The sequence below is a fragment of the Canis lupus genome, chromosome 35 (genome assembly GCF_048164855.1).
Source record: "Canis lupus baileyi chromosome 35, mCanLup2.hap1, whole genome shotgun sequence".
In the NCBI taxonomy this organism is placed as follows: domain Eukaryota; kingdom Metazoa; phylum Chordata; class Mammalia; order Carnivora; family Canidae; genus Canis; species Canis lupus.
The window spans coordinates 17,253,503-17,280,348 of record NC_132872.1 but is presented as its reverse complement, the minus strand read 5'-3'; the positions used below and the strand labels follow the sequence as shown (position 1 = coordinate 17,280,348).

The 26,846-nt window shown below is 40.0% G+C and overlaps 2 protein-coding genes across 3 annotated transcripts in view; both read right to left on the bottom strand.

The window, feature by feature from the left end:
- Positions 1 to 9,809: 9,809 nt before the first annotated feature.
- The window catches only part of GUCA1C (guanylate cyclase activator 1C), a 34,275-nt gene continuing 17,238 nt past the window's right edge, over positions 9,810 to 26,846 (bottom strand). The window contains exons 2-4 of the mRNA XM_072811550.1: positions 23,801 to 23,950; positions 19,567 to 19,654; positions 9,810 to 10,439 (exon numbers count right to left, since the gene is read on the bottom strand). Coding sequence (XP_072667651.1) covers positions 10,270 to 10,439; positions 19,567 to 19,654; positions 23,801 to 23,950 — 408 coding nt within the window. The 3' untranslated portion in view covers positions 9,810 to 10,269. The remainder of the gene's footprint in view (positions 10,440 to 19,566; positions 19,655 to 23,800; positions 23,951 to 26,846) is intronic.
- Positions 23,820 to 26,846, bottom strand: part of MORC1 (MORC family CW-type zinc finger 1) — a 181,382-nt gene continuing 178,355 nt past the window's right edge. The window contains exon 26 of one of the 2 annotated variants that reach the window (XR_012024102.1): positions 23,820 to 23,950. The gene's annotated coding sequence lies outside the window, so the exon portion shown is untranslated. The remainder of the gene's footprint in view (positions 23,951 to 26,846) is intronic. The other variant, XR_012024103.1, reaches the window with a different exon arrangement.

The following is a 26,846-nucleotide window of genomic DNA, read 5'->3' as shown; positions in this document are numbered from 1 at the left end:
CAGCAGGGGAAAAGCCAGCAGGGGGAAAGTGTCTTCCAGGGATCACATCAGCAGTGGAAATCGTCCTAAGCACTTACAGATTAAAATCCTAAATAGAAAAGGATTTCTACAGTGGTTTTAGACTATAAACTTTTCTTACTTTCCAGGCAGTGCCTAATAGTTGCATAGATACTGTAAGTTTTTGTTTCTATGACACTTAATAAAAGGTGTTTAACCTTACTTTGTCTGATACTTAGCTCTCTAAAGGTTGGACACCGCTAGGCGTGTAGTGAGTAAGGCCCAGTACGTTAGAAACTTCAGTGACATGCTATTCTCCTCTACCCAGTTTCTCTTCCCTTCTGAAACAGACCTCTCTGATGAAGGGAACCCATTCATTTTTTTTAAAAAAATTCCAGAACAGTTAACATACAGTGTAATATTAGTTTCAGGTGCACAATTTAGTGAGCGATTCAACACTCCCATACAACACCATGTGCTCATCACAACAAGTGCCCTCCTTAATCCTCATCACCTATTTCACCCATCCCCCCACCCACCTCTCCTGTGGTAACCATCTGCTTGTTCTCTATAGTTAAGAGTCTGTTGTTTGCTTTGCCCCTCTCTCTCTTTTTCTACTTTGTTCATTTATTTTGTTTCTTAAATTCCACATGTGAGTGAAATCACATGGTATTTGTCTTTCTCTGGTTTATTTTGCTTAGCGTTATACTCTCTAAACCCATCCATGTTATTGTAAATGGAAAGATTTCATCCTTTTTATAGCTGAATAAGATTCCATTGTGTGTGTATATATTATATGATTATATTATATATTATTATTAATTATAATTATATTATATTATATATATAATATATATACATACCACATCTTCTTTATCCATTCACCTATCTACGGACACTTGGGATGCTTCTATAATTTGGCTATCGTAAATAATGCTGCAGTAAATATAGAAGTGCATATATCCCTTCAAATTAGTGTTTTCATATCCTTTGGGTAAATACCCAGTCAACAGACACATGAAAAGATGCTCAACATTGCTCATCATCAGGGAAATGCAAAACAAAACCACAATGAGATATCACCTTATACCTATCAGAATGACTAAAATAAAAAAATCAAGAAACAAGTATTGAAAAGAATGTGGAGAAGAGGGAATGCAAACTGGTGCAGTCACTGTAGAAGACAGTACAGAGGTTCCTCAAAAAGTTAAAAATAGAATATCATACAATCCAGCAATCACATTGTAGGGAACCTATTTTCGGATTCAGATGAGGCTGTTGATGGTCCCTCCCTCATCCCCACACAGCCTGCCCTTCAATATATATCAATTCAGAAAGGGCTAGTCAAGTCCTCCATCTGCTTTGTCCCCAGTGATTGATGTAGGAAATGACCCAAGCAGGAAAGTCATTCTTCCCTCAGATTTGCTATATGGGTTCTAAGGGGGGAGGGAGGGAGACAGTGAAGGAGAGAAAGAGACCCTCTTCCTCTGGAATGAGAACTGTAAGAATAATTTAAGTCAGATTCATTAGTGGCCATCTATCCCAGCCTCAGGAATGTATAGGGAATGTACAGAGACAAGCAGAGATAAGAGGTCCAGGAGCTGATTACATCCTCTGAGCCCTACATTTAGCTGCCTGCATGTTTATGTGAAGAGTAGATTCCCTTTGCGACTTCAGCTATTTTGAGCTAGGTTTCTTTCTTTCTTTTTTTTCTTTCTTTCTTTTTTTTTTTTTTTTTTTTTTTTGTAAAGTGGTTACCCCTTGGCATTTTTTTTTTATTTTTTTTTGTTTTTATTTTTTATAATAAATTTATTTTTTATTGGTGTTCAATTTACCAACATACAGAATAATGAGCTAGGTTTCTGCACTTGACTACTACATTGGAATTAATCCACATCCTCTACTCCTAAACTGGTATAAGCAGAGTCATCAATTTACTCTAAACCATGATACATATGCCTGCTAAACTGGGACTTGGTTTAGAAGACAGGAAGAAAGGCTTTATTTTCCACACCAGATTAAAATTTTATCAGAAGGGAATACTCCAAGTGAAAAAATAGGCTGTACACTCATCAGACAAGACAGTAAGTCTGGAGGGACCCAAACTCTGATCAGGCCCAGCTTTACCTGATATAAAGACCTGGGAGAGGAGCTCAGGGAGCATTAACAGAGGAAGATATATGCACAATATGTTGTTGGTATGGCTCCTACCTTGCACGGTAATTCTCCCCAAACTGACCCTATAAATTCATTGGAATTCCAACGGAAAATCCCAGCAGTGGTTTTGCAGAAATTGACAAGCTGTTGTTACATTTTGTATGGGGAGGCCGAGGGTCAAGAATAGGGGAGACGGGCTCCTGAGTGGCTCAGTGGTTGAACATCTGCCTTCGGCTCAGGTGGTGATTCCAGGGTCCTGGGATCAAGTCCTGCATCAGGCTCTCCGCAGGGAGAGCTCTCTCTGCCTGTGTCTCTGCCTCTCTCTGTGTGTCTCTCATGAATAAATAAATAAAATCTTAAAAAAAAAAAAAGAAAAGCTGAGACAATTGCAAAGAAGGCAGATATCAGATATCAAGACTACTGTAACACTATAGTAATTAAAGGAGTATGGAACCAATGCAGGGATAGACAGAGCAATGAAATACAACAGAATATCCATTCTTTTTTTTTTTTTTAACTTTATGAACTAATTTTAAATGTACAGAAAAGTTACAAAAATAAAAGAATTCTCTTGTATCTGTTATCCTGCTTCCCCTACTATTACCATCTTATGATTGAGTTTTAAAAGAATATTTAAATTTGATATGTGGAATTATTTCTAAGTTTTGTTTTAATTTGCAATGAGCTTTGTTTTTCCTATTAGCTGTGACTTTGAAGATTCTTTATGGTGTTTGTTAATTAGTACTCAGTTGTACTTGCACCTTTGCAAATTTTCTATGCAGGTAACCCCCCCATCTTTGGAGTCTTATAAATTCTTCTGAACTTTTACCTTTTAGACCTTTGTCACACTGTACAAATAAATTCAACTTATTATTTGCCTTTAAATTTTGATCTAATAGTTTAGATGCATTTTGTTTTGTTTAGATCTTTAAATACTTAAAGATCTATTCACATTTTGAGAACCATTTTGCTCTCAGTGATGGCATATCATCCTACTCTTGGAAAATATATTTTGAATTCCAAAAAGAGCCAGAAATCTTTTGTAGTCAAGTCAGATAACCAGAGTATAGATAAGCAAATATCACTTAGGTTAAAAAAATGGACAAAACACAAAACAAAGCCATCAGCCAGCTGTGATGATAATATGATAACATAATGATTTTCTTGTGTGATCAAGAAACTGCTTAAAAGCCAATTTCAAAAGCATTTTTTTAAATGGCAGCATCAGTTGGGTTATATGAGTTCCCATGGAAACTAATACAAAGGTTAATTAAAAAAAATAACTTCTCATGACCTTTATGACACAATGAAGGGACACATGGACTAGGGGAAAGACTGCAAAGAGACTAAGGAAGCCTTCGTTGGCTGCATCACTATTGAGATACATAATCATTGGCAAGTTTTGTAGTTCCTCTCTTCATTCAGGAAATAGTTGTTGAGTGCTGGCTGTGTGCCAGGCTGTCTTAAGTGTATATTCATAAACCAAGCAGCCAAAAACCTCTGCCTTGTGAGATTTGTGTTCTAATGGGGAGAGTCAATGAATAAACAAAATAAGCAATAACAGAGCAGGTTAGAAGGTGATAGTACCATGGGATAAATCCAAGCAGAAAAGAGGCTTTAGGGTGTGTTGGGGACATTTGCAATGTTAAACAGGTGCTGGGAAGACCTCACTGAGAAGATGACAATTGAGCAACAGCTTGAAGGAGGTGAGAGAAACAGCCATGTTGACATCTGGGGCAAAGCATCCCAGGCAGATAGAACAGCAAGAAAGAAGTCCCTGTGGAAGGCTAGTGGCTGGTGTGTTTTAGAAAGAGTCAAGTGGCCATTATGGCTGAAATGGTGTGAATGAGGAAGAGTAGCAGCCATGAGATGAGAAAACGGAGGGGAGAGGAGAGGGGCAGATGAGGTAAGGATCTGAAGGCCACTCCCATTGGGGGTTCGGAATGATGTGATCTGCCCTTGTGAATTAGTTGGATCCCTCTAGCTGCTCTACTGAGAACAGATTGTGGAGGGACAAGCTTGGAAGCAGGGAGACTACTTAGGAGGTTGCTATAATAATCCAGGTGCATGACAATGACAGCAGAGAGCAGGCTGGTAGCATGGGGGAGGATGGGGGATGATAGTTCGGTAAAGAAAGAAGTTGAGTTCCAGATATATTTTTACTTAATAATCTCATATATATTATTCTAAATAATACATATTAAATGATGATCATAATATCTAAATTATATCAATGAGTTATTAGTTTTTATATGCCCCATACTATAGTATAGTTTTTTATATTTCTTATGATGCTCATTAGAAGTGTAAATGTTTTAGAAATATAATGTTTCTGAGCAAAAACAGTGACCATATGTGCTGGAGCAGAGACCAAGCGTGTAGTCTAATTATAAGATTTTTGCCTGAAAATGAATGGATGAGGGCTCATTGTCATGTTAACAGCATGAGGAAAATCTTAAGGTCTGTAGCACTGACAGTTTGAGGGTCCATTCCCTGTGGGCACTTTAAAGATTTTACCCATTCTGAGATAACAGTTTATAGATAATTGTTTTCTCAGACCTCATTAGAAGGGCCAATTAAACGTGACTTGAAAAGCAAGAGATTGAAGAGTCTGGGACAAGAATGTAGCCTCCCTCTAGGTCAGAATGGAAACCAGTCCCTAAGAAGTAAGTTTAGTTCCATGTAGCTAAACTTCTAAAAATGCACAAGGTGAAAGGAGCAAGCGTGTACTAAGGATGTAACATGCCAGGCACTGTGCTAGGTGCTTACATTTGTTATCTCATGTCATGTCATGTGGACACTCAAGACTTATTGGGAGCAAATGTTTTATCAAGCGTAGTACAGCAAGTGAGTGATGGAGGCAGGATTTAAATTAGCGAGCATGCATGCAAGTCTGTCACCTTTTTGCTATGTCTTATAAAAGAAGTATGAAGGACTCCATGGCTCTAAGGAACTCAAAAGATCAATGCAAGAAGGAAGAGTATGGCTGGACATTGGCCTTTTCAGGATGACCATAGAGAAGTTTCTCTCATAGAAGACATGTGAGTGGCTGTGGTTTTCATACCTGCCCATGCATAAGAATCACCAACAATATTAGGGATATAACTTTTTTTATTCTGAAAAAAGACTTTCAGGTCCTTCTAGGTAGAAAGTCCATCACTAGCCTACTGTTCTATACATGAAGAAGAACCATTCATGGGTAGGGATAAAAAGTAACAAGGGAAGACAACATAAAGCCTATAGAGAGCAATCTCTATACTACTCTACTCATTGGCCATGAGTAAAAAATTTGTACCAAATACAATTTGTTCCATAAATGTTGCTTCTAAATAATTAATAATCTTTTTGAGGTACTGAGGTGTCATTCCCTGCATTATGAAGGTTTCATGGACTCATAAAAAAATGGAGGTGGGAAGGACCTCAGAGATTTGTCCCCTCTCTGGAGAGCAGAGGAGGCCAAGACCCAGAGGGCAAATGGCTTGTTGGAGGCCCCAGGAATCCACACATGGTCTCACTCCAGTACTGTCTCCATCAAGAAATGCTGCCTACCTAAATATCTTTCTCAATGTTGTCAGTCACCCTACTGATAAAACTTGGTATTTCTGGCTTTTATTTGAATGTCCAATTTTGCTCACCTACTGCTGGCCCCAGAAACAAACTCTAAGTATTAAAAAAGCTATTCCTTGTCCACACACTTTTAATGATTTAGATTCTTTAGCAAGCATAAGACCCTAGTTTGATTTCAAATGTCAGGACTTTTCTGTATTTCATTTTCACGTTTAAAGGTTATTCTAATATAAATGGGGAGTGGGGGGAGGTGGAGCAGGCAGGCTGCCTCCAGAACTCAGCTTGTTTCTTTAATGCGCTAACCCTTCCTTTAGGTCTCTTCGTTTTGCCTCTCGGCCACATATTTAATTTTAAACAAACTATCTTTCTCATTTAATTCTCCATTAAGTTTGTGCCAACACATTTGGGAAAGAAAAATAAAGGAGCTATTTGCCCCACTTAAACCATTCTCCTGCCCCCATGGCCTAGCCTTTGTGATCTAAACCCAGTTCTGTATCAGCAGGTGTTTCTCTAGGTGGAATATTCTGTGTCTCTGACAAAAAGAGTGAAGGAGCAGCTACTCACAAGCCACTGATGTGAAGAGAAAGAAGAGAATTCATATTAGGGCTTGTTCTTATCTTGGACCAGCTGCCACTCATCTCTTTTCCTCTTTTTCTTCCTTTCTTTCTCAAGATTTAGACCAAAGAAGCAGGCCATCTTCCTGGTGCATCTTCAAATCCATAGAGAGATGTAATAGGACTTTAATCTTTTTTGGGGGAGGGGATCATCTTTATAAGATTAAGATGATGAAATCTTTGAATACCTTCCATCCTTATCTCTTTTTAAAATAGTGTCTTTCCTTCAGAGCATCAAGGCATTATAAAAACAAAGAGAAAAATGTGGTGGAAGATGTTGGTTCTCATTAGATGGTTACAATTCTCATTGTATCAACTGCCCTTTGGGTAAGTGAGAGTGATAGTCTAGACATTAACCTAAGGTTGTTGCAGTTCTTCACACACTTGTCATAAAATTCCTTACTTGAAATTTTACTGTAAAATCATTAGGAATTCTGTTTAAATAAATTTTTTTAAAAACCTGCAAAAAAAAAAAAAAAAAAAAAAAAAGTCACTGGCCAGTAGGCTCTACTTAAAGCTTAGCATCTGAAGGGGAAGAAATTTATTTTAAAATACCCAGTTCATTCAAGTAACATGGCTTTGTATGTAGATCAGGACTATTTCCTGGACCAGGTTCATGATGCAAACCTGCAGAGGAAAACATGGAGAAGAACATGACCTTGGGGAGATTGACCTTAAGAAATGGAGACTTGGGCAGCCCCAGTGGCGCAGTGGTTTGGCGCCGCCTGCAGCCTGGGGTGTGATCCTGGAGACCCGGGATCAAGTCCCACATCGGGCTCCCTGCATGGAGCCTGCTTCTCCCTCTGCCTGTGTCTATGAATAAATAAATAAAATCTTAAAAAAAAAAAAAAAAAAAAAAGAAATGGAGACTTGAGGGGGCACCTGGGTGGCTCAGTTGGTTAAGCCTCTAACTCTTTATTTTGGCTCTGGTCATGATCTCAGCGTCATGAGATCAGTCTCAAGTTGGGCTCCACACTCAGAGGAGTCTGCTCTAGATTCTCTCCCTCTCCCTTTGGCCCTCTCACGTTCTCTCTCTCTCTCTCTCTCTTTATTTTTTAAAAATTTATTTATCTATGAGAGAGAGAGAGACTTGAAGGAAAGGGTGTAGTTCTGTTTTCCTGGACTCTTTTTTTTTTTTCCTTTCTCACCTTATCATGAATTAATCTAAATTTTTTTAACCTGAATTTCAGAATTTTTGCCTTCTTAGGACCATCCTCAGCAAAACTATGAAGTAGATACTATTTTATGATCTGTTTTCTTATGACAGGCAACTAGTATCTTCACATTCTCAGTACCTACTAATCCTTTTACCCAAGAAGCTAACAAAAATGTGTATGTGGGCCTGCCTGCCCTTCTTACAGATGAATCTATTCTTTTTTTAAAAAAAGATTCTATTTATTTATTCATGAGAGACACAGAGAGAGAGGCAGAGTACAGGCAGATGGAGAAGGAGGCTCCATGCAGGGAGCCCAATGTGGGACTTGATCCCAGGGTCACAGGATCATGACCTGAGCCAAAGGCAGACGCTCAACCACTGAGCTACCCACCCAGGCATCCCTGAAGCTATTCTTTGACAAAGGAAGGGGGTACCACTCTCTTCTCTCCACCACAAGCTGTGAGGTCAACTTGAGAGGCATCAGGTCAAGTGCATGAAACAAACCCAAGAGGCAGCATCCAAAACACAAAAACAAAACCTAACCTGGGTACACTAGACAAATCATTCATGATTCCAAAGTGGGTGATGGGTGGAGCAGGATCCAGATAAAGAGACAACAGGGTGACTGGAGCCTGGGGAAGTCAGATGAGATCTACAGGGTTCAAAGCATAAAGTGCAAGGTGGGGCCTGGGGTAGAGCAGAGCTTGGGTGCTCTGATGGAAACTATGGTGTCTACTTGGCCTATCCCAAATGTGTTGATAATTAGGCTATATATGCTTGGCTCCAACTTCATCCTCCTGTTATTTCACGCTGTGATGCTAGGCTGGTGTCCTACTTAGTACATTGCTCCTTTGCTGGTTGTTTCCCTGTTAAGCTCAGCCCATAGGGGAGCTGGAGGGACACTACCAGACAGTAACTCTGGGAAGGGGTCTCACTTATCCAGAGTCTCAGCTGCCAAACATCAAGTGGAGATGGATAACAGCCACTCCACTGGGCCATTAGGAGTCAACAAGCCCACTCAGCTCAGTTCCGGAGCAAGGATCAGGGCATGCAAAGAAAGGAGGAGGTGGGTTGCTCACCTGGATGAGGACTGACCCTTCAGTCCGTCAAGGTGCAGAATCAGTCAGGATCCAGTCAGAGAAAGAGAAACCACACTGATTATTTTAACAGCATCAATATAAGGTATTAGTGAGAAAGACACTGGAGGACTGGAAAAGCAAAGAGAGGACACTGACGAAGCAACACAGAAATTCCTGGAAGCAGCTACCCTCTGAGGCTAGAAGAACAAAAGGAAAAGGTTAGAGTTATTAGAACATAGAAGTTTGGAAGGGGCTGCTGGGGCTCACTTTTCTTTGGAAAGGACACTGGGTGCCTCAGAGGAATGTTTGCATGTAGGGGGAGGAGGGATGAAATGAACTGCCACGCCAGGATCGGGCTGTTGGGGCAGGACTGTAATGATGTTTCCCTTTTCCCTTCTACTGCTAGGAAGCTCAGAGTCCAATGGGTAGAACTTATTATGGCTGCTGTGATTTTTCTTTCTTTATTGGCAACACTTATGTCAACATATATTGTGTACCTCTTTGGAATCTCCTCAAAATCATTTGGAAAACCACAGAATATTTCTACGTCCATCTATACTACCTTCATCTATGTCTTCATCTATAACTTCTCTACTTCCATTTATGCTTCATTCCTACTGCCATGGATGACTCATCTATACCTCTATCAACACTTTATCCACATCTGTAACCATGAGGGAGACAGGGCCAGCTACGTCTGTCTTTGTAGTTTCACTTGTGTGTTTTCCACCCAAATTTGAATATGAAAGCATAATTAGGAAGGTCTTAACAAAAAGATAGTTCACATCTGCTCTTCAGCCACCACTGTGTTTCCATGAGAAAGCCTTGCGTTGACAGATGTACTAATGGGCCTGCGATATAGAATCCAAAACTTAAAAAGTTCTAACCCATCAAGAAATCTCATTCATCATTTCATTTTTTGGAAAGGATATAAAAAATGAAATGTCAGAGCTATAATGTCAAGACTGTTTAAAATGTCAAGTGCTTGTTGTTGCATAGCCTGGCTGTCTGCTGTTCTGATCAAACCCCCAACTGGCATAATAATTACAGATGATGCATCGCATTTTCATGCACAACTGGACCCAGATTTATAACAAATCAGCGGAAACGTTCTCATTGCCTGGCCTGAAATTTTCTCTTTTACTACATAGCTTAAGACCTTTCCTTCTGGAGCAGAACAGTATTAGTGATTCAAGGCAGGATTCAGGGTAAGGAATAAGAAAAAAAAAAGGACAGAAAAAAGTTTCTCTATAGACCAGAACTTGGTCCTTTATAATACGCAGATACAACAGGAGCCAAGAGGCAGCAAACACATTTGCCAAATGCATGTTTAAGAAGAATGTCAAAGTATGGAGACACTGCCCAGGTAATCCAGGGCTATTTCAAGATGCAGATTAATTTAGGTGTGCACAGAAATTTACATGTGAGCTCTATTTTGAACGTATGTGGCGACAATCCCCCAGTTTAATCATCATGTTCTAATCCAGAGAGATCACTAATGTATAGACAGAAAAGCAACGATTCTTTTGTCTACGATCTTTATGGAAGTCTCTATGGGACTTAGGTGATGTCTTCCCAAGCCGATACCAATTATAACAAAAACCTGAAATCAACAGCATGTACGTGGGAGATTTTCATTTCTTCGCATCCACTGAAAGTCGGGAAAGGCATTCTCACGGCTGCTTCACTTCCACCTTCCCTAGATCAGTCTTCTCACATGGTTTGAAGGAAGCCTCCCTTCTGTGTCTGGCTGTTTCCCACTGTAGATTACTTTTAGTACATTGGAAAAGTCAAAGCTCTTGGAAACAATGTCCAGAAGATCCTGATCTTTTTCCGTGCCATTGATAAATTCTTCTAAAGTCAATTCTCCTAGAAAATAATAAGTGAAAAATTAACAAGAGGCTTTGTTCATACCAATCCCTGGTGTATACAATATATTCTTTGTACTTTTATTGATATTTCTCAGACATTCTTTCACCTCAACCAGATTCTAAGTTCTCTGAATATCCTTATACAGAAAAGCATTCAGTGGTAGGGTTGCCAATGAAAATGTAGATGAAAAATACAATTTTTTCTTTTTTTGGGAGAGAGAGAGACAGAGAGAGAATGCAAGTGGAGTTGGGGGAGGGACAGAGGAAGAGGGAGAGAGAGAATCTCGAGCAGACTCCACACCCAGCATGGAGCCCAATGCGGGGCTCAATCTCACAACCCTGAGATTGTGACCTGAGCTGAAATCAAGAGTCGGACACTTAACCAACTGAATGACCAAGGTGCCCCAAATACAATCTATTTTTTAAGTTGAGAATATCAGCAATGCACCTGTGTTCACATACACATTTATGTCTCTACATAATATTGGCTATTTGACCTTTAATCTTGAAGATAACGACCAAGTGATAGAAGCATGAATACTGCTGATTTCTAAGATGAAGAGGAAATGACTGCATGCGAGGCCGTTTTCAATGTTCTTCTCCCTGAGGAAATAATTGCAGGGAGTGTCCAAAGCTGTGAGGAGGGTTAAACATTTTTTTTTAAGATTTTATTTATTTATTTGAGAGAGAAATATATACAGAGAGCAATGAGCAGGGGGGAGGGGCAGAGGGAGAGGGACGAACAGACTCCCTACTGAGTGCTGAGGCTGACTGGGGTCTCCATCCCAGAACCCTCAGATCATGACTTGAGCCCAAACCAAGAGTTAGCCTCTTAACAGACTGGGCCACCCGGGCACCCCTAGGAAGGTTAAACATTTATTCATTCCCCATATAATTATTGGCCAGCCATTTTCTGATATGCCTTTTTAAAGTAAGGTCCATGCCCATCATGGAGCCCAATGCAGGGCTTGAACTCACAACCCTGAGATCAAGACCTGAGCTGAGATCAAGAGTTGGATGCTCAGTTGATTGAGCCACCGAGGCACCCCTCTCCTTTTTTATTCCTAATTTCATCACCTTGACTTAGGCCTTGGGCCCATGCTGGCCAGTCCAGGGCTATAAAACCATCTCCTTACACTCATGTGCTCTGGCTGCAATGTTTTGTCACTATCCTCACCCTACAAGACAACTCTTCAACATTTAGGGAGATGGGAGGTACTGTTGACTCACTTGGATTGTCATTATGAGTTTTATGGTACATGCTGATAGCTAGTTTGTGCAAACATCCCCGAATGCCCCTGTTAATCTGTCTTGGAAGTGTAAAGATCCCGTCCTCCCTCTATGTCCAATCAAGCAGACTGTGTGGTGGAATGTGTTGTTCAGTGTTCAAGGTCAGGGGCTCTGGGGCTGGCCAACCTGGAGCATCTCCCTTAAAACAGTGTCCAGGTGGCAGAGCTTGATTTCCTTGGAAGTGCTGTCCATGCAGGGAGGGGGAGGGCCACCGAGAGTTGCTAGGTGGAACTGCTATGATAGACAACTTGCTGCACATAGATGCCAGAGCAGATGCTCTGTCCAGGTGGCCACTCCTGGATTCCCTGTACGTAAGTTTCCCCCATAAACCTATGTCTTACCCTGCATCAGGCACCCTGCTCACCCGGAAGTCTGTTTTTCCTCCTTCTCCCTCTGCCCCTCCCCTCACTCATGCTCTCTCTTTCTCAAATGAATAAATAAAATCTTAAAAAAAAAAAACCACCACCTATGTCTTGATCACTGTCTCTGAGTCTTTTCTTTGGCCTCAGTGGACCACCACCCACCCTAGGCTTAGAGTCTGCTGGGAGGTAGCTGCACATGAGTGCATTGGAGTTGAGGGGTAGAGACGTAGCTCCTGATCTCAAAGAGATTTTACCAGATTGGCTTTGTGCCTGGTAGAAGGCCAGCCAAAGACAAATCAAGAGCATTTAGTAACTAAGAATGTGCCCCTGGGGCAGAGGGTCTGCAGGACCTGAAGTCGGGAGTTACACTGTACCTGTACTTTTTAGTAAAGTCAAATATCCAAAACACCACCACAGTGATTCAAATATAAATAAGCATGGATCATCACACTCTCATAAGATACTCCCTTTCAGGGACACCTGGGTGGCTCAGTGGTTGAGTCTGCCTTTGGCTCAGGGTGTGACCCCGGGGTCCCAGGATCGAGTCCCACATCAGGCTCCCTGCATGGAGTCTGCTTCTCTGTCTACCTGTGTCTCTGCCTCTCTCTCTGTCTCTCTCATAAATAAATAAGTAAAATCTTAAAAAAAAAAAAAAGAAATTAAAAAAAAAGATATTTCGCTTTCAGTTGCAGTGGCACTGCAAATTCGAAAGCACATTTTTAAGAATTTGTTCCTTAGGTTTTCCTTATGCCAAAGGAGTCTGTGCAGAACCCACAGGGTAGGAAAGGAATCATCTATGTCTCACAGGGAGAGTCTAACTGTGGGATGAACCAAAGTTAAGGAGAGAAAACTGAAAATGAAGAGTAGTAAGTGTGTGGCTGGGGAAGGTCAGATGGGTGCAGAGCAGGGGGTCACGGGACCATAAATAACAACAGGACAATCTTGTCCTTTGCAAAGGGAAATCGTAGCTGCTAAATCCCCCCACTCAGAAGTCTTTCAAATTTCTAGGGGCTTCGCATGACCCCAAGAGAAGCGAGAGTGTAGACGGGGGAACCGAAGTGGGTTCTGATCGCTCAGCTGGAACACCTGTCTGTCGCCACCACTGCTGGAGGAAGGAGCTAAGTCTGAGCGCGGGGAGGGTATAGTCACCATGTCAGGTGAAGGCAACACAAGCTACTGGGGTGGGAAAGAGAGAAAAAATGGAGTTTCTTTAAAAAAAAAAAAGTTAAAAAAAATTGAGATAGAATTGACATATAACCTTGTGTCAGTTTACGGTGTACGACACAGTGATTTGATTCATGTATTTATTGCAACAGCTCACATGAAGTGTAAACATCCATCACCTCACATACTCACACTTTACACTTTTTTTTTTCTTGTGATGAGAAACTTTAAGTTCTATTCCCCTAACAACTTAGAAGATGGAACTCTTCACTGTTGTTCTTTCACTTTTCTCAAAACATGTGAACTCTGCATATTTGTTTTTTTTCATGTTTCCTAACCACTTATGATTAAAAAAATTCTTTTTGAAATTGAGCCAACTTCTACCTATAGCAGCTTATAATATTTACTATTTCTATCTAAAGTCCTCACTTTGAAATTTTCCTCTTTCCCCTCTAGCACTTAGCGTTCATTCATTTATTCATCAAACATGGATTAAGGACCAGCTACAGAGGGCCACTTCCTCCGCCACCTGGCTCGGCAGACGACGGTGCTGGAATGTGACAGGTGCTCAGAAAACATGCTGACAAATTGCTTTCCTTTATCTGACGTTTCTAAACATTGCTTCCTAATCCCTTTTAATTTGCCTGATTTATGCCCAAACAAATTAAAAGGAGGGTTTCTGAATCTGTCGAGAAAGGATTGTCTATGCACAACCAGAAGCCTCCCCTCAAAACAAAAAAAAAAAAATCTACCAGCAAAGAGCCAAAGCCAGTAAGAGGTGACCGAGTTGGAGATCACAGGACTCAGAAGGATCTAAAACAGGAACACCTGGGTGGCTCAGTGGTTGAGCATCTGCCTTGGGCTCAGGTCATGATCCTGGGGTCTTGGGATCGAGTCCTGCATCAGCCTCCCTGCATGGAGCCTGCCTGTGTCTCTGCCTCTCTCTGTGTCTCTCATGAATAAATAAATAAAATTTTTAAAAAAGAAGGATCTAAAACAATTGTTTGAGTCTTTATTATTTTGTTTTATATTTAAAGATACATTATATTATTTGTAGGGCATAATTCAGAAAGTACACAATTTTATTTTTATAGGTTGAAATAGATATATACTCATCATTTATATTTACATTACTTAGTTTTCTTTGTTGTGTTTGTGGATACATTCTCTCCTCCTGGAGACCCTGAAGGTCAGTGCCCTTCCATCACTCACTCCCGATTTCAGCAGCTTCACTGACAATAGAAGCTCCCCATGAATATTTTCTTTAACCTTGTTTTTGCAATCTCGCTGGTTATTTTGTTGATATTCCTGGATCCTGTATTTCTTCCCACTAACATCTTACAGTATCTTTCATAACAGAACAAAAAAGGACCTTCAACCCCCCACCTCAAAAAAAAAAAAAAAGCCAAAATTTGCTGTGCAGTGCCCACATTATTATTTTTGCTCTCAAGAAGTCAGCCTGGTTTTAAAAGAAACCAGTCTGTGTAAAGGGCTTCTTTTTTTTTTTTTTTTTGCAATTCTAATTCTTTTAAATTAGAATTTGGTGAAACAGGGTAGAGGGGCTGGGAAATTAGCAGAGATGGGAGGGGAGGTGGGGTCTCAGGAGATGAGAATGAACGGACTTTCAAGGGCGGACACCAGTGAAGAGTCTACACAACTCAGTTTTGGAGTCATTAGCAAGGTGGCACTAGAGGCATTCGGCAGCACTTCACAGCAGAGTTTTTAAGAACAGCAGTTTCTTTTATATGAGAAAAACTCGATTCCCTCTTATCTCCTGGTGTGCTCTGCGTCCCAGTTTGAGTCACTGTGACTCTCGTGGCTTTCCACAATGTCCCAGGCAAGAACACTGGTCCCTCCGGTTAACTGCTCAATAAAATGTCTCCATGCTCTGTCCCTGTTTTCCTTTACCCAAAATATCCACCCAACAGTCACTGCTTTCATTTCCTCTTTGGCCTTAGTCTGTCTCTTTTCACTTTCACGGTGTATTATGATGAGCCACTCATGTCTCCCCTGTCCCTGCGCTTCCTGGCGCCAGGGTCAACTTGCCTGGACACTCTCCGCACTTGATGTTGTGAACAGCACCTAAATCTTCCTAAATCATGTCAAGAACGACTCCGAGGCAGTGCTTGGTATAACACGACTGCTGTTCTTCCTGCAGCAAAGGTTGCAGAATGCCAAGTTTTTTTTTTTCCAATTATTTAAAAAAAATTTTATTGGAGTTCAATTTGCCAACATTTAGCATAACACCCAGTGCTCATCCCACCAAGTGCCCCCCTCAGTGCCCATCAACCAGTCACCCCCACCCTCTACCCGAATGCCAAGTTAATCACGCGTCCCGACTTGTCTTACTGTCCTGCCTGTTCTCATTCCTCAGTAATACTGAGTGCTGAGCTTCAATCCCCTGCCTTTGGGATCCTCTTCAAGGTTTCCTTCCTGGTGCTTTTGTGCACAATACACGATTAGAAGCAGCTTGCTGAATTATTACAATAAAGCATGCTCATGATATAAAGCATAAGCACTACATTAAGGTGTGATGAAACGAAAGAGTCCCCTGGACCTCTTTCTGTCCCCCAGTTTCACTTTCCATTGGCAATTGGCTCCCGTTAAACAGTGGCACTTGCAGTTTATGAAGTAGCAATGCGTACGCACATATATGTTAAAATAGTCCAGACACCTTTCTTCCTACAGTTAACATTGCATGTTGTGGGGGCCTGGGTGGCTCAGTCGGCGAAGCATCCGACTCTTGATTTCAGCTCAGGTCATGATTTCAGGGTTGTGGGATTGAGCCCCACATTGGGCTCCCTGCTCAGCAGGGAGTCTGCTTGACCCTCTCCCTCTCCTCCACTAGTGTGAGCACACGCTCTCTTTCTCTTGCTGTATTTCTCTCTCAAATAAATAAATATTTAAAAAAAATACATTGCATGTTGTGCTTGTTTCTTTTTTATTTCTTCCTTCACTTTTCATGGCTTCTTCTTACCAGACACTCCTTCACCTGACAATTATTCATAGAGTAACTACGACATGTCAGGAAGTATAAACATGCAAGAAATACCAAAGTACATAAAACAGAAACAGTTGCCCTCGTGGAGTTTGCAGACCCTCATCTTTTTATTTTCTTAGCATTTATCCTAGGCCTCTCTTTTGATTAATCTTCTGTGATTTGCTAACTACCACAATAATCATGCATAGAACACGTCATAGCCGTTGTGTATTTTTCTGACCCAACAAAGGTGATGTTGGTCATTCTTTTGTAAACAATTTGCAGCGAAATTGGGATTTTCGTATATGTTCCTAAAGTTCCCGGTGTGCTGCGATCTTCTTCATCTCTGGTTTCAATATTCACTGAATTATCAGATACCAATGCTGTGCTTGCTTTTCATTTTGAAAAATAAAATAAATATGCTGGTACATAGTCAACGCTATTCTGCTATATTTGACCGAACATCTCTATTTCTACCAACACTGATGTTTTGATAAGAACGATAATCAACAATTTAAAAAATCCTATTTGAGGTGTATATACTTAGGCTTGTGCAAACATGAATAGACATTTTCCCCGTGGTGTCTGCTCCCCTTTATGTGTAACACACTTTATTTTCCCGTGTCAAATACTGGCAAAATCCTTTTACACTTCTGCAAATATCAACCTTCCATGTCTTCATTACTTCCCCTTCCTCGCCTTCTGGTGCTCTGGGCTGTCTTTGTCCAACAGTACAATTTTAGCATCCTTTTCTTGACAGAGGGAATGACCCAGCTGTCTCTTAATGAGATGATAAAACAACCGCTGATAATTTGCATATAAAAGCAAATTCTATCAGTTTTAGTTCTGTATATGCATTTGCCAAGAAATGGTGGTTCACTGTTGTTCCAAAACGCAGCTCGTTTGATATCTTCATTGTAAAGGTAATGATAGGCATCTTTTTTCTTAAATACAAGTTTTCATCAGAGAAAATGATTCACGTGATTAGTTCCATTAAGCTCTTCCAGAAACTGTAATATATTCTCTCTTTTTTCACATTCTCTTCCCAGTCAGAGAGCCCACTTCCCAGGCTGCTGGTATCCTCAGTTATTGCCCAAGAAAATGCCTACAGGCTTTTAGATTTGCATTGTTTTGCAACCCCCCTCCCTGCCATTTTTCTTCTAGGCTCCTCCAACCTCAGTCCCCCACTTCATTGGTTGCTTATACTTTGTTTTTGAGGAAACTGTTTCAATAGTAAATTGAAAACAAATCCTTCTGGTTTTCTGGAACACATTATCTCTTTCCTCACACTAATAGAAACCAAGGCCACCGCAGCCCTCATACTTCTCCAGGAGAGGTCCTATCCCCTCACTATCCTGTCACCTCACTTCCATCGCTAGAAGCAGGATCCAGGGATCTTTGCAAACATTCTTGACTGTCCTTTTGACACTCATTGTGTTGCTAAGTCTTAAACATTCACAATGTGCCCCCCCCCCCACCAATTTCCAGGGCAATTGTCCTTTGGTTAACGATTTCAGCCCCAGGCTGAAATGTTTTATCATCTCTCCTTCCATCCCTGCCACATGCCAGCACCTCTAAGATTAAAAATTAAAACTGAACAAAACCTACAGAATTTGTCCTGTTTAGTGATCAGAGTTTTCAGTTGCATATTTCAAATACGATTTTCACTGGCCTCCTAAGATCTTCCATTCTCCATTTCTCTGCTCCTTGTCTACCTTCACCTAGCTTCCTGGTCAGTCGTGGGTAGTCGGACTCCGTGTTTCTCAAGCTTTCGCATGAACCGATTTATTCTGTCCTCGATCTATATAGACCCAAATATATGTGATTACAACCAAATGGCTTTGATCTTGGCAAATTAGAAAATGAGCATATGGACTTGGAATTGAGGACAGGGTCGTAAGAGGGAGACTGATGCTATTGATGCTATTGATACACTGATACATATTGATACATTCCCCAAGTGTTTTTCTGAGATTTATACTCTTGTCCAGTTGTTTGTCTCACTCACAATGGTGACTTCATGTGAAGTCCCTCCGGCCTCCTCCATCCCATCCTGCCAGACTGAGCGGCCACATTAGACTTGCGCAAACTGCCACACTCAACATGGATGTCTACTGCCCTCTAGTGTCCATTACAAGATGCGGGCACGTTGGTTCCGTGGAAAAAGGAATCTTGGATTGATGACTACCATGGCCATGCAAGTCCTAGTACCTCATATCCATTGTCCCCTACCCCCCTTAAACCACTTACTAACATCATATACTCCATAACATCAAACTTTCTGTTTTTAAGGAACATTCCTAGATACGCTGCTTCAATCTCAAATCAATATGCTCCCCTACCACTTTACTGAGATCAAAGTCATTTGGCGTCAGCACTCCCTCTTCTCTTGGAATGTCTGTGTCTTCCCTTGCACTCAGCCTCTGAAGAAGTGCACCTTCTCCGAGCTAAGAGGAGCCCAGATTTTGAGGTGTCAAGAGCAGATGGAGAGATGAGCAGAAAGAGTAGAAATGTAGAAAAGGTACAAAGAACAGAAATGAAGGCAAGTACAACTCTTCCCAAAAATGTGTAGTGAAAGGGAAGGAAAAAAATCTGATAGTAGAAGAAAATCACACAATTGAAGTGATGATTTTTATAGTATGGAAAACCTGAGTTTATTTGCAAGGTGATGAGACACCTCCAGTAGAAAGGAGTAATTACTAGAACATATCACAGAGCAAACAGCAGACTCCTTCATATCATATTCTCCTAGTTTTCTTTCCTTGTACCTCCCTTTACTTGTGTTCATATATTCAAAAGTGTCAAACACCATGAATTGAATATATGTGTGTGTATACACACACACACACACACACACACACATATATATATATATATAGAGAGAGAGAGAGAGAGAGAGAGAAAATATATATAAGAAAATCCTAGTTGTGATAGGACTTGGACTTCATAATTTGGCCAATTCAATGTTCTCCAGTCAGTACAATTTTTAATTCAGTGAATATTTATTGACTATATATGTGTGTGTGTGTGTGTGTGTGTGTGTGGTCAATAAATAAATATATGTGTGTGTATAGTCAATAAATATATATATGTGTGTGTGTGTATAGTCAATAAATATTGACTCAATTAAAAATTGTACTGACTGGAGAACATTGAATTGGCCAAATTATGAAGTCCAAGTCATATCACAACTAGGATTTTCTTGAAGGGTTCATGCTTTTGCCTAAAGGGCACTCCTACCACCCCCATCTCCTACTTTGTAAATTAAAAAAAAAAAAACAAAAAAACAACAACAACAAAAAACTCTCCAAGGAGAGTGACTGCCTTACCATCATTGTTTATATCGATCTTATTAAACACCAAGTTAGTAAATTCTTCAGGACTCAGAGTTTGCTGGCCATTGAGGGCTTGTACAGCCTGCAAAGAGAAATTAAATCAGAGAGTTCACCTTTGCTGGAAGCAAATACATTTTGTGACATTTCTACCCCAATGTAACAGAATTCGAGGATATGTTCGTGTCGTTTTTGCTGTCTAACCTGTTCTAGTTGTTAAAAATAAATAAAAAGATTAGATGTCAGTTCAGGATAATGAGGCTTAGACATTTAATTAACTGCATACAATCTGAAGTTTGATATTGTATAGCACAAAGGGAGCCATTCAACGTATCAGGTCACAAAAGATGCAAAAGAAGGCTACTGGAGAAAAAAAAAATGTAGCGGCCACTGTTATAAGAATTCTGGACCTAGAGAACAGGCAATGTTTTCAACTTCAGACCAATTATCATTATTCTTATGGAGAAACATGAAAGGATATTCTGTAAGCCTCCAAGGCTTCCCCTCCAGCTTCTGACACTGGCACCTCTGGTCCTTTTTGCCCTTTTGTAGAATGATCGACTGGGAAGACAGATATGTGTGCCTTCGAAGGACACTGAATTTCTCTCACATCCTGCCAGCACCTTTTCATCATAAAGGCTGTCAGGAGACCCGGGGAAAATGACATTTCCAGCTTTCCTAGAGGGAAAATTTAACCATTCTTCCCTCGTCCCCCACCTCTAGGTGATTAAATTAAACGACCAATGTTTGATATAGAAATTCATAATAAAATGAAAGAGAGACAGAGAGAGAGAATGAGTAGTCATCTGGGAATTTGAACATAACTGTCATGACTAAACGTGAAGGGATCTTTAGAAAAACCACTGGCAACATATTTTAATTGAGGGCACAGTCTGAAACAGGACTATCTCTTCCGCTGCTTCCCAAGCATTACTGAGGCTGAATCCAGGGTCCTAGGGAGCCGTGGTAAAGCACCACCCCTGTGGCCTTAGCAAGTCAAGGTCTCACAGTATAGGGTAATACTTAGAATAATGGTTACCTACATCTAATGTCCTCTATTAGATGAGTATTTTTGGGGTTCCTCAGTGTCCCGACAGCCTAGAAAATTTGGCTTGGCATCCAGTATCCCTGGTAGAGATACAGACCACATATATAAGTCATAATAAAAGATTATGAAATTCCTAGGATTTGTCTGTCACCTACCTCCAGGCAATATATGTGAGACTGAAAGATTGACTGGAAGGTTGATGAGGCCTGAAGGGGTATTTTCGGAGGGAGTCATCAGCATTGCCCATGTTTTCCCTCTTCTTACAGGAGAAACATGGTTGGGGGACAGGTAAGGAGGCATGGGTCGTTTCCTTCTTTCCTCCCTTATTTAGCATATCTGCATTTTCTCCTGCTAAGCCCTTGGCTGAGTGGGAGCAGGAGGAGGGGGAGAGATGGGAAAGCAGGACAGCTCTGACCTGGCAGGCAGTGTCACGGTTATCTAGCGTCAGAGCTGTCTGGATGGCGGATGTTTAAAATCCACTCTTTGTCTGAGACCATGCCTCCCCTTCATTCCTGAGACTCTCTCCTGCAATCCCCTAGACGTGCATCATGCATTCTGATTCTAGCTGACCCCTCGAGGAGGCTCCTTCTAGAAGTTCTAGGTCTGAGTTTCTCAACATCTGCATAATAGATATTTCAGACTAGATAATTCTTTCTTGTTCAGAAGTGTCCTGTGCATTGGAGGCTTTATCAGCACCCCTGGTCTCTAAACAATAGATAGCAGTAGCACCACACCCTCTTCCACTCACTCCCCTGCTAACAACCAAAATGCCCCCCAACATTGCCAAATGTCCCCTGGGGGAGAAGGAATACGACGACATGGCTCCTGGTTGAGAACCACTCTCCAGTTCTACCGCCAGCTCCTTCTTCTTCTGGGATGCCCTCGCTCCTCCATGTGGCCCAGCCGGACAAGATCTAAGACAACTCTACGTCAGCTTTCCCCACCTACCCCCGATATCTGATCCATGAAAAAACCTTCATCCCAACTAATTTTGGGCATGAGATACTTCCTAAACGTACCCCTCTACTCTGCCGCCACAGCCTGTTTCATTAGGTTTCTCAGATTTAAACACTGGAACACAGTGTTCCCCAAATATCAATGATCTCCTTAAATCACCATGCTATTGACTTGAGGGCTCTTACCCAAGAAATCCTGTTTAATAACCCTTCTAAAAAAAAAAATCTTCCGGACCATTTTATGCCCTTGAAGTGAAATTAAGATGTAACTACTTCCTTTGTAAATTTTGCCTAAAATCTAGTACTTCCTTTGGATCTTTTGATGGTTGGGCTATATTTTAACACCCTGTTAGCATGTATTGAGAGAACTTAAACTGCATGTATTATTCCTTACCCTATTTTTTTTTACTTGCCCCCATATAGAAAACATGTGTGTCAACCACTCATTTTTTATAAGTACATATTCCGTTTCATTTATTTATTTAAAATTTTTCCTCTTTTAAGTCACTTATTTTTAGTATTTTAAGGGACTCTGTGATGTCAATCATAGAACTTTTATCTTGATGATGTTAATGATTGTTTTTCCTGACCAAAAATGTTGATTCTAAAATAAAGATAAATTTTTACCCTCTTGGTGCAGATTACCAAATTTCCAGGAATGTTATATCCATTTAGAGTCCCTCCACAGTGTGTAAGATTCTTGTTATAGTCCCCTGGCCAGAATTACATCTTATTCTTGTTAATCTTTATTAATTTAATTGGAGACAAATAGTATCAACTATTAATTTCTGCTCTACGCTTTTATTATTTCCATTTCCCTATTTCTTCTCCTTATAAACACTTTAAGAAAAAAAACTCAATCAGCTACTTAATATTTATCTTTTCTTTACTAACATAAGTTATACGTTTTAACTAATGAGTCTGTCCAAAAATTTCCATAAGATTTAGGCAAAATCACTTTTATCGTTTCATTCCTCCTAATTCTTTTGAGAATCTAATGGCTATCACTCTCTCCCCCAAAATGGATAACATACAGGGAAAAATTTGCCTTCAATTTCAGGGTCTTCAGGGATTCCCAAAGGCCACAGATCCATAGATCCTGGGATAAGAACCCTTGCTCTGAGTACTGCTTTGGAGGCATTCCTCAATATTTGTATGCTATATTACATATTTAATGTTTTTAAAATAAATTTGAGTATGTTTATTTAAGAGGGTAGTCTAAAATTTACATGGGATTGGGCATACTCTAAAGAGTATTTTCAATTCCTAATTTTGTAGGTACAGAATTTCTGAATTTTAATGCTTACAAAATTCAATTACAAAGTGCATCTTGGCATTTTTTTGTAAATTGCCTGTGTGAGATTATTATATATGATAATATATGACATTAGTATTATTCTCTTGAATTCTTTGCATATGTTGGTTAACTCTACATTTGCTAAACAGTCTTAAATATGAACTTTGCCCATTTGTTGAGGTGTTTAATTATAATTGTAGTTCTACCCATTTATTTTTCTTTGCATTTTTGCTAATATTTATACTATGTATTATGTTTGTAACTCAAACTCCTTCATCTATAAATGAAAGACTTTGGACCAGATCATTTCTAAGACCTGATTCTAATTCTGAGTCCAAATTCACTATATTGCATTCATAATGTTTATCTTACCTCACATCCTCACTTAGGTATAGCGTCCCGCTGAATCATCTTTTAATCTATGATCCACTTCATTTTATACATGATGATAACTATTCCCATTTCTGTGATGGAGGGGGGTGATATTTATAAAGGGAATTATTGAACTTTAGAGCTGGAAAGGACCCAAGATCCTTGAGCTGCCTATTAGAAATACTTTAGTCGAGCCTCCAGAAAGATGGGTCCTCAGGTACCTATGTTCTTAGTCCATGGCTCTTGCTATCTAGGCCATCTAGTATTTGAGCTGCTCCTAAAAAAACTGCACAGATGAAGACAAAAAGATTGTTTTAGATCATGTTTATTTCACTTTTCATCTGCTACATTTGTGAATTTGAACACCAACAAGAAAGTGCTGGTTTGCAGGTGCACACTCAGTAACCAACAGCATGGTGAAACTCACGTTGCTCCAGCGGTTCCAAATGTATATCCCAAGAGTCACCAATCATCTAGAGAGCTGTCACCAGCTCCAGAGGGAGGAAAACTGCATGAACTATACAATGTCCTACAAAGTTACTTCACTACTTCACTTACCATGAAGATGTTCAGTAGTTCCTTCTTGTCAATAGAACCGTTTCCATCAGCATCATACAGTTTAAAATACCATTTTAATTTTTGATCCATTTTCCCTCGTATAACCAGATTTATAGCAGCAATAAACTCTAAAAAGTCAATAAATCCATCCTATAGAAAGCAAGGTGGTAAAGAAAATAAGTATCTTAGGAAAATCAATTGCTTTTTATTTGAGAAGTCATGGTTCATGAGCAGGACCATTAGCACAAATTAATACAACCCACAAGATTTCAGCATAGAACTTTCCCCTGGCATTTAGTTAAACAAACAAACAAAAATATGGGTAATTTATAGGAACAAGTAACTTTAAAGTCAAATAGATTAGATGTTAAAAAAAATTGTCTCCTTTGCTTTTTGGAGTATAGTCTGTAAGCTCAACTTCAGAATTTTAATGCTGTTGCTCATCTATTTGAGAAAACTATTGCAATAAAAATAATTGTTGAGATATTTGAGATAATTGAATAATTTAATGTGTGAAATAAGTAACATAATTATGATAGTTAACTAAAATAAGTATGTTAAAATAATCAGTTGTCCTCTTCGTGCTTTAACTCCAACAAAATCTACTCTGGATACCTTTCCTGACCTTCCAGTTTATATGTTATTCTTCCTGTGCAAATCCTCCACTTCCTTACTTGACAATATGCATTTTAACTATTTTTTTTTTTTTTACTCATTGATCTAATTGAATCATGAGTGCTTGCAGGGAAGGAGCCTTCTCAAATTCACAGTGTCTTGTCAGTTTTGGAAGATTCTCAGTCATTATCCTTTCAGATATTGCTTCTAGTTCATTCTTTCTACTCTGTCTGGAAGTCTTTTTTTTTTTAAGATTTTATTTATTTATTCATGAGACACACATACACACACACACACAGAGAGAGAGAGAGAGAGAGAGAGAGAGAGACAGGCAGAGGGAGAAGCAGGCTCCATGCAGGGAGCCCACTGTGGGACTCAATCCCGGGTCTTCAGGATCAGGCCCTGGGCTGAAGGCAGCGTTAAACGGCTGAGCCACTGGGGCTGCCCTCTGTCTGGAAGTCTAGTGAAGATGTGCAATTTCTATTAATATGTATAAATGTGTATATAAACATATGACTATCTATATGTATACATCAGGTTTTCACCAGGAGGGGTTGTCTGAATTACTTGATGTGCTGTTCTTAGGAGCTGGGCTCTGTTCCTGATATTAAAGAAGAAAATCAAAAAATGTTTATTGACAGGGGTAAAATGGTATAACGAAAGGAAACAGGTAACCTTAAATATATAGGTGTCTTTTTTAGAGGAAGTATCTACTCCTTATGCCAAAAAAAACAGAAAAATTCTGAAATGCCATGAGGGAGGGCTGTGTCCTCACCACCAGACATCCTACAGTGGTTGTCTTCTTCTGAATATCTTCAGGTTTTGTCCTCCACTCAGGAGAAGACGGGGTACCAATCTCTAATAGAAAGGAAATACTAAAGACCTAAATTCTGCACTCCTTTTTAGAGAGCCCAGCTGATCTTTTTGGAATGCTAAACTCCACGATTCTTTTTAAGTACATCATTTTCAGTATGAATCAAAATTTATGAGTCTCTTTTCTGTAAAGATTTTTCCATCTTACTCCATCTTAGAAAAGATTATTTAAGGCTCTCAATCTTATGCAGTTCGCCTCATTCTGTTTTAAACTGGTAAAACACTCTCAGTTGAAACAGAAATAGTCTGTATCATTCTTAAGAATCATATCCTTTGAGACACCTGGGTGGCTCAGTGGTTGAACATCTGCCTTTGGCTCAGGTTGTGATCCCATAGTCCTGGGATTGAGTCCCACATCAGGGTCCTCATGAGGAGCCTGCTTCGCCCTCTGCCTATATCTCTGCCTCTCTCTCTCTCTCTCTCTCTCTCTCTCTCTCACGAATAAAATAAATAAAATCTTTAAAAAAATCATATCCTTCAAACCTTGCTCAACCCAATGCTCAGCTATCTTAAGAAAGATAACCAGCTCTAGGGAGGTGAGTGACCCACTCTCTGCTAAGTTCCCGTAGGAATTCAGATGCCAATGGTAGCATGCGCAGTCCAAGAAAGCATGCTGTCAGCTGCATTCTCCTTGGAATTTTGGAAGGCAGAGTCCTATTTACAAAACAGGATGTGACATAAAATACCCCTTTCCCTTGGAAATAAAGGGCTGTAAATGGTATGTGTTTGCTTTGAGGCTCAAGCTTTTGTGTCTAATCTATAAAAAAAAAAAATTGAAAAATCCCCAGTAGCTGTGGATATGAAGCAAAGCCTTCTTGGCTGGTTAACAGCTTCTTGTTTGTTTTGTTTTGTTTTTTTTAAAGACTACTACAATATCTTGGATATTGAAAGCTAATGTGCTAATCATTATAGCATTGTCTTCAAAATGTATTATTTTTAAAAATTTTATACAATATGTAATAAAAATATAATAAGAAAATATTTTAAAATTTTACTGCATGTATTGGATGTTTACATTTTACAACTTTGATATCTTTACCCCATCAATAACTTTAATATTTCTTGTAAGCGGTAAGACTTCTGCTAACAGCCTGGAGTCTGGTTGAATGGATCTCCTAAAGGAAATTTGCTCAAGTATACAAAACAAAGTTGGTTTTACCTTTTCTCCATCTGCCTTTCTCACTGGTCGTTACCACTTCACCATATTAATTCCTAGCCTACATATGGCTGAGACAAGGGAAATATGTTATCGTAGAGTTGAAATTCATTTAAGATGACATCAAAATACCTTCCAACTTAGTGGGACATGACCATTATTTTTCAGTGACAAGACCAGCAGGTACAGAGGATATAAAGTGAGTGGACAGTATCCAGCCAGGGCACATTGGCTCCCAGGTCTTCCTCCTGTGTCTCTAGACTGACCAATCAATATAACTGTTTCCTGGGGCAGCCCCGGTGGTTCAGTGGTTTAGTGCCGCCCTCAGCCCAGGGCATGATCCAGGAGACCTGGGATCGGGTCCTGCATCGGGCTCCCTGCATGGAGCCTGCTTCTCCCTCT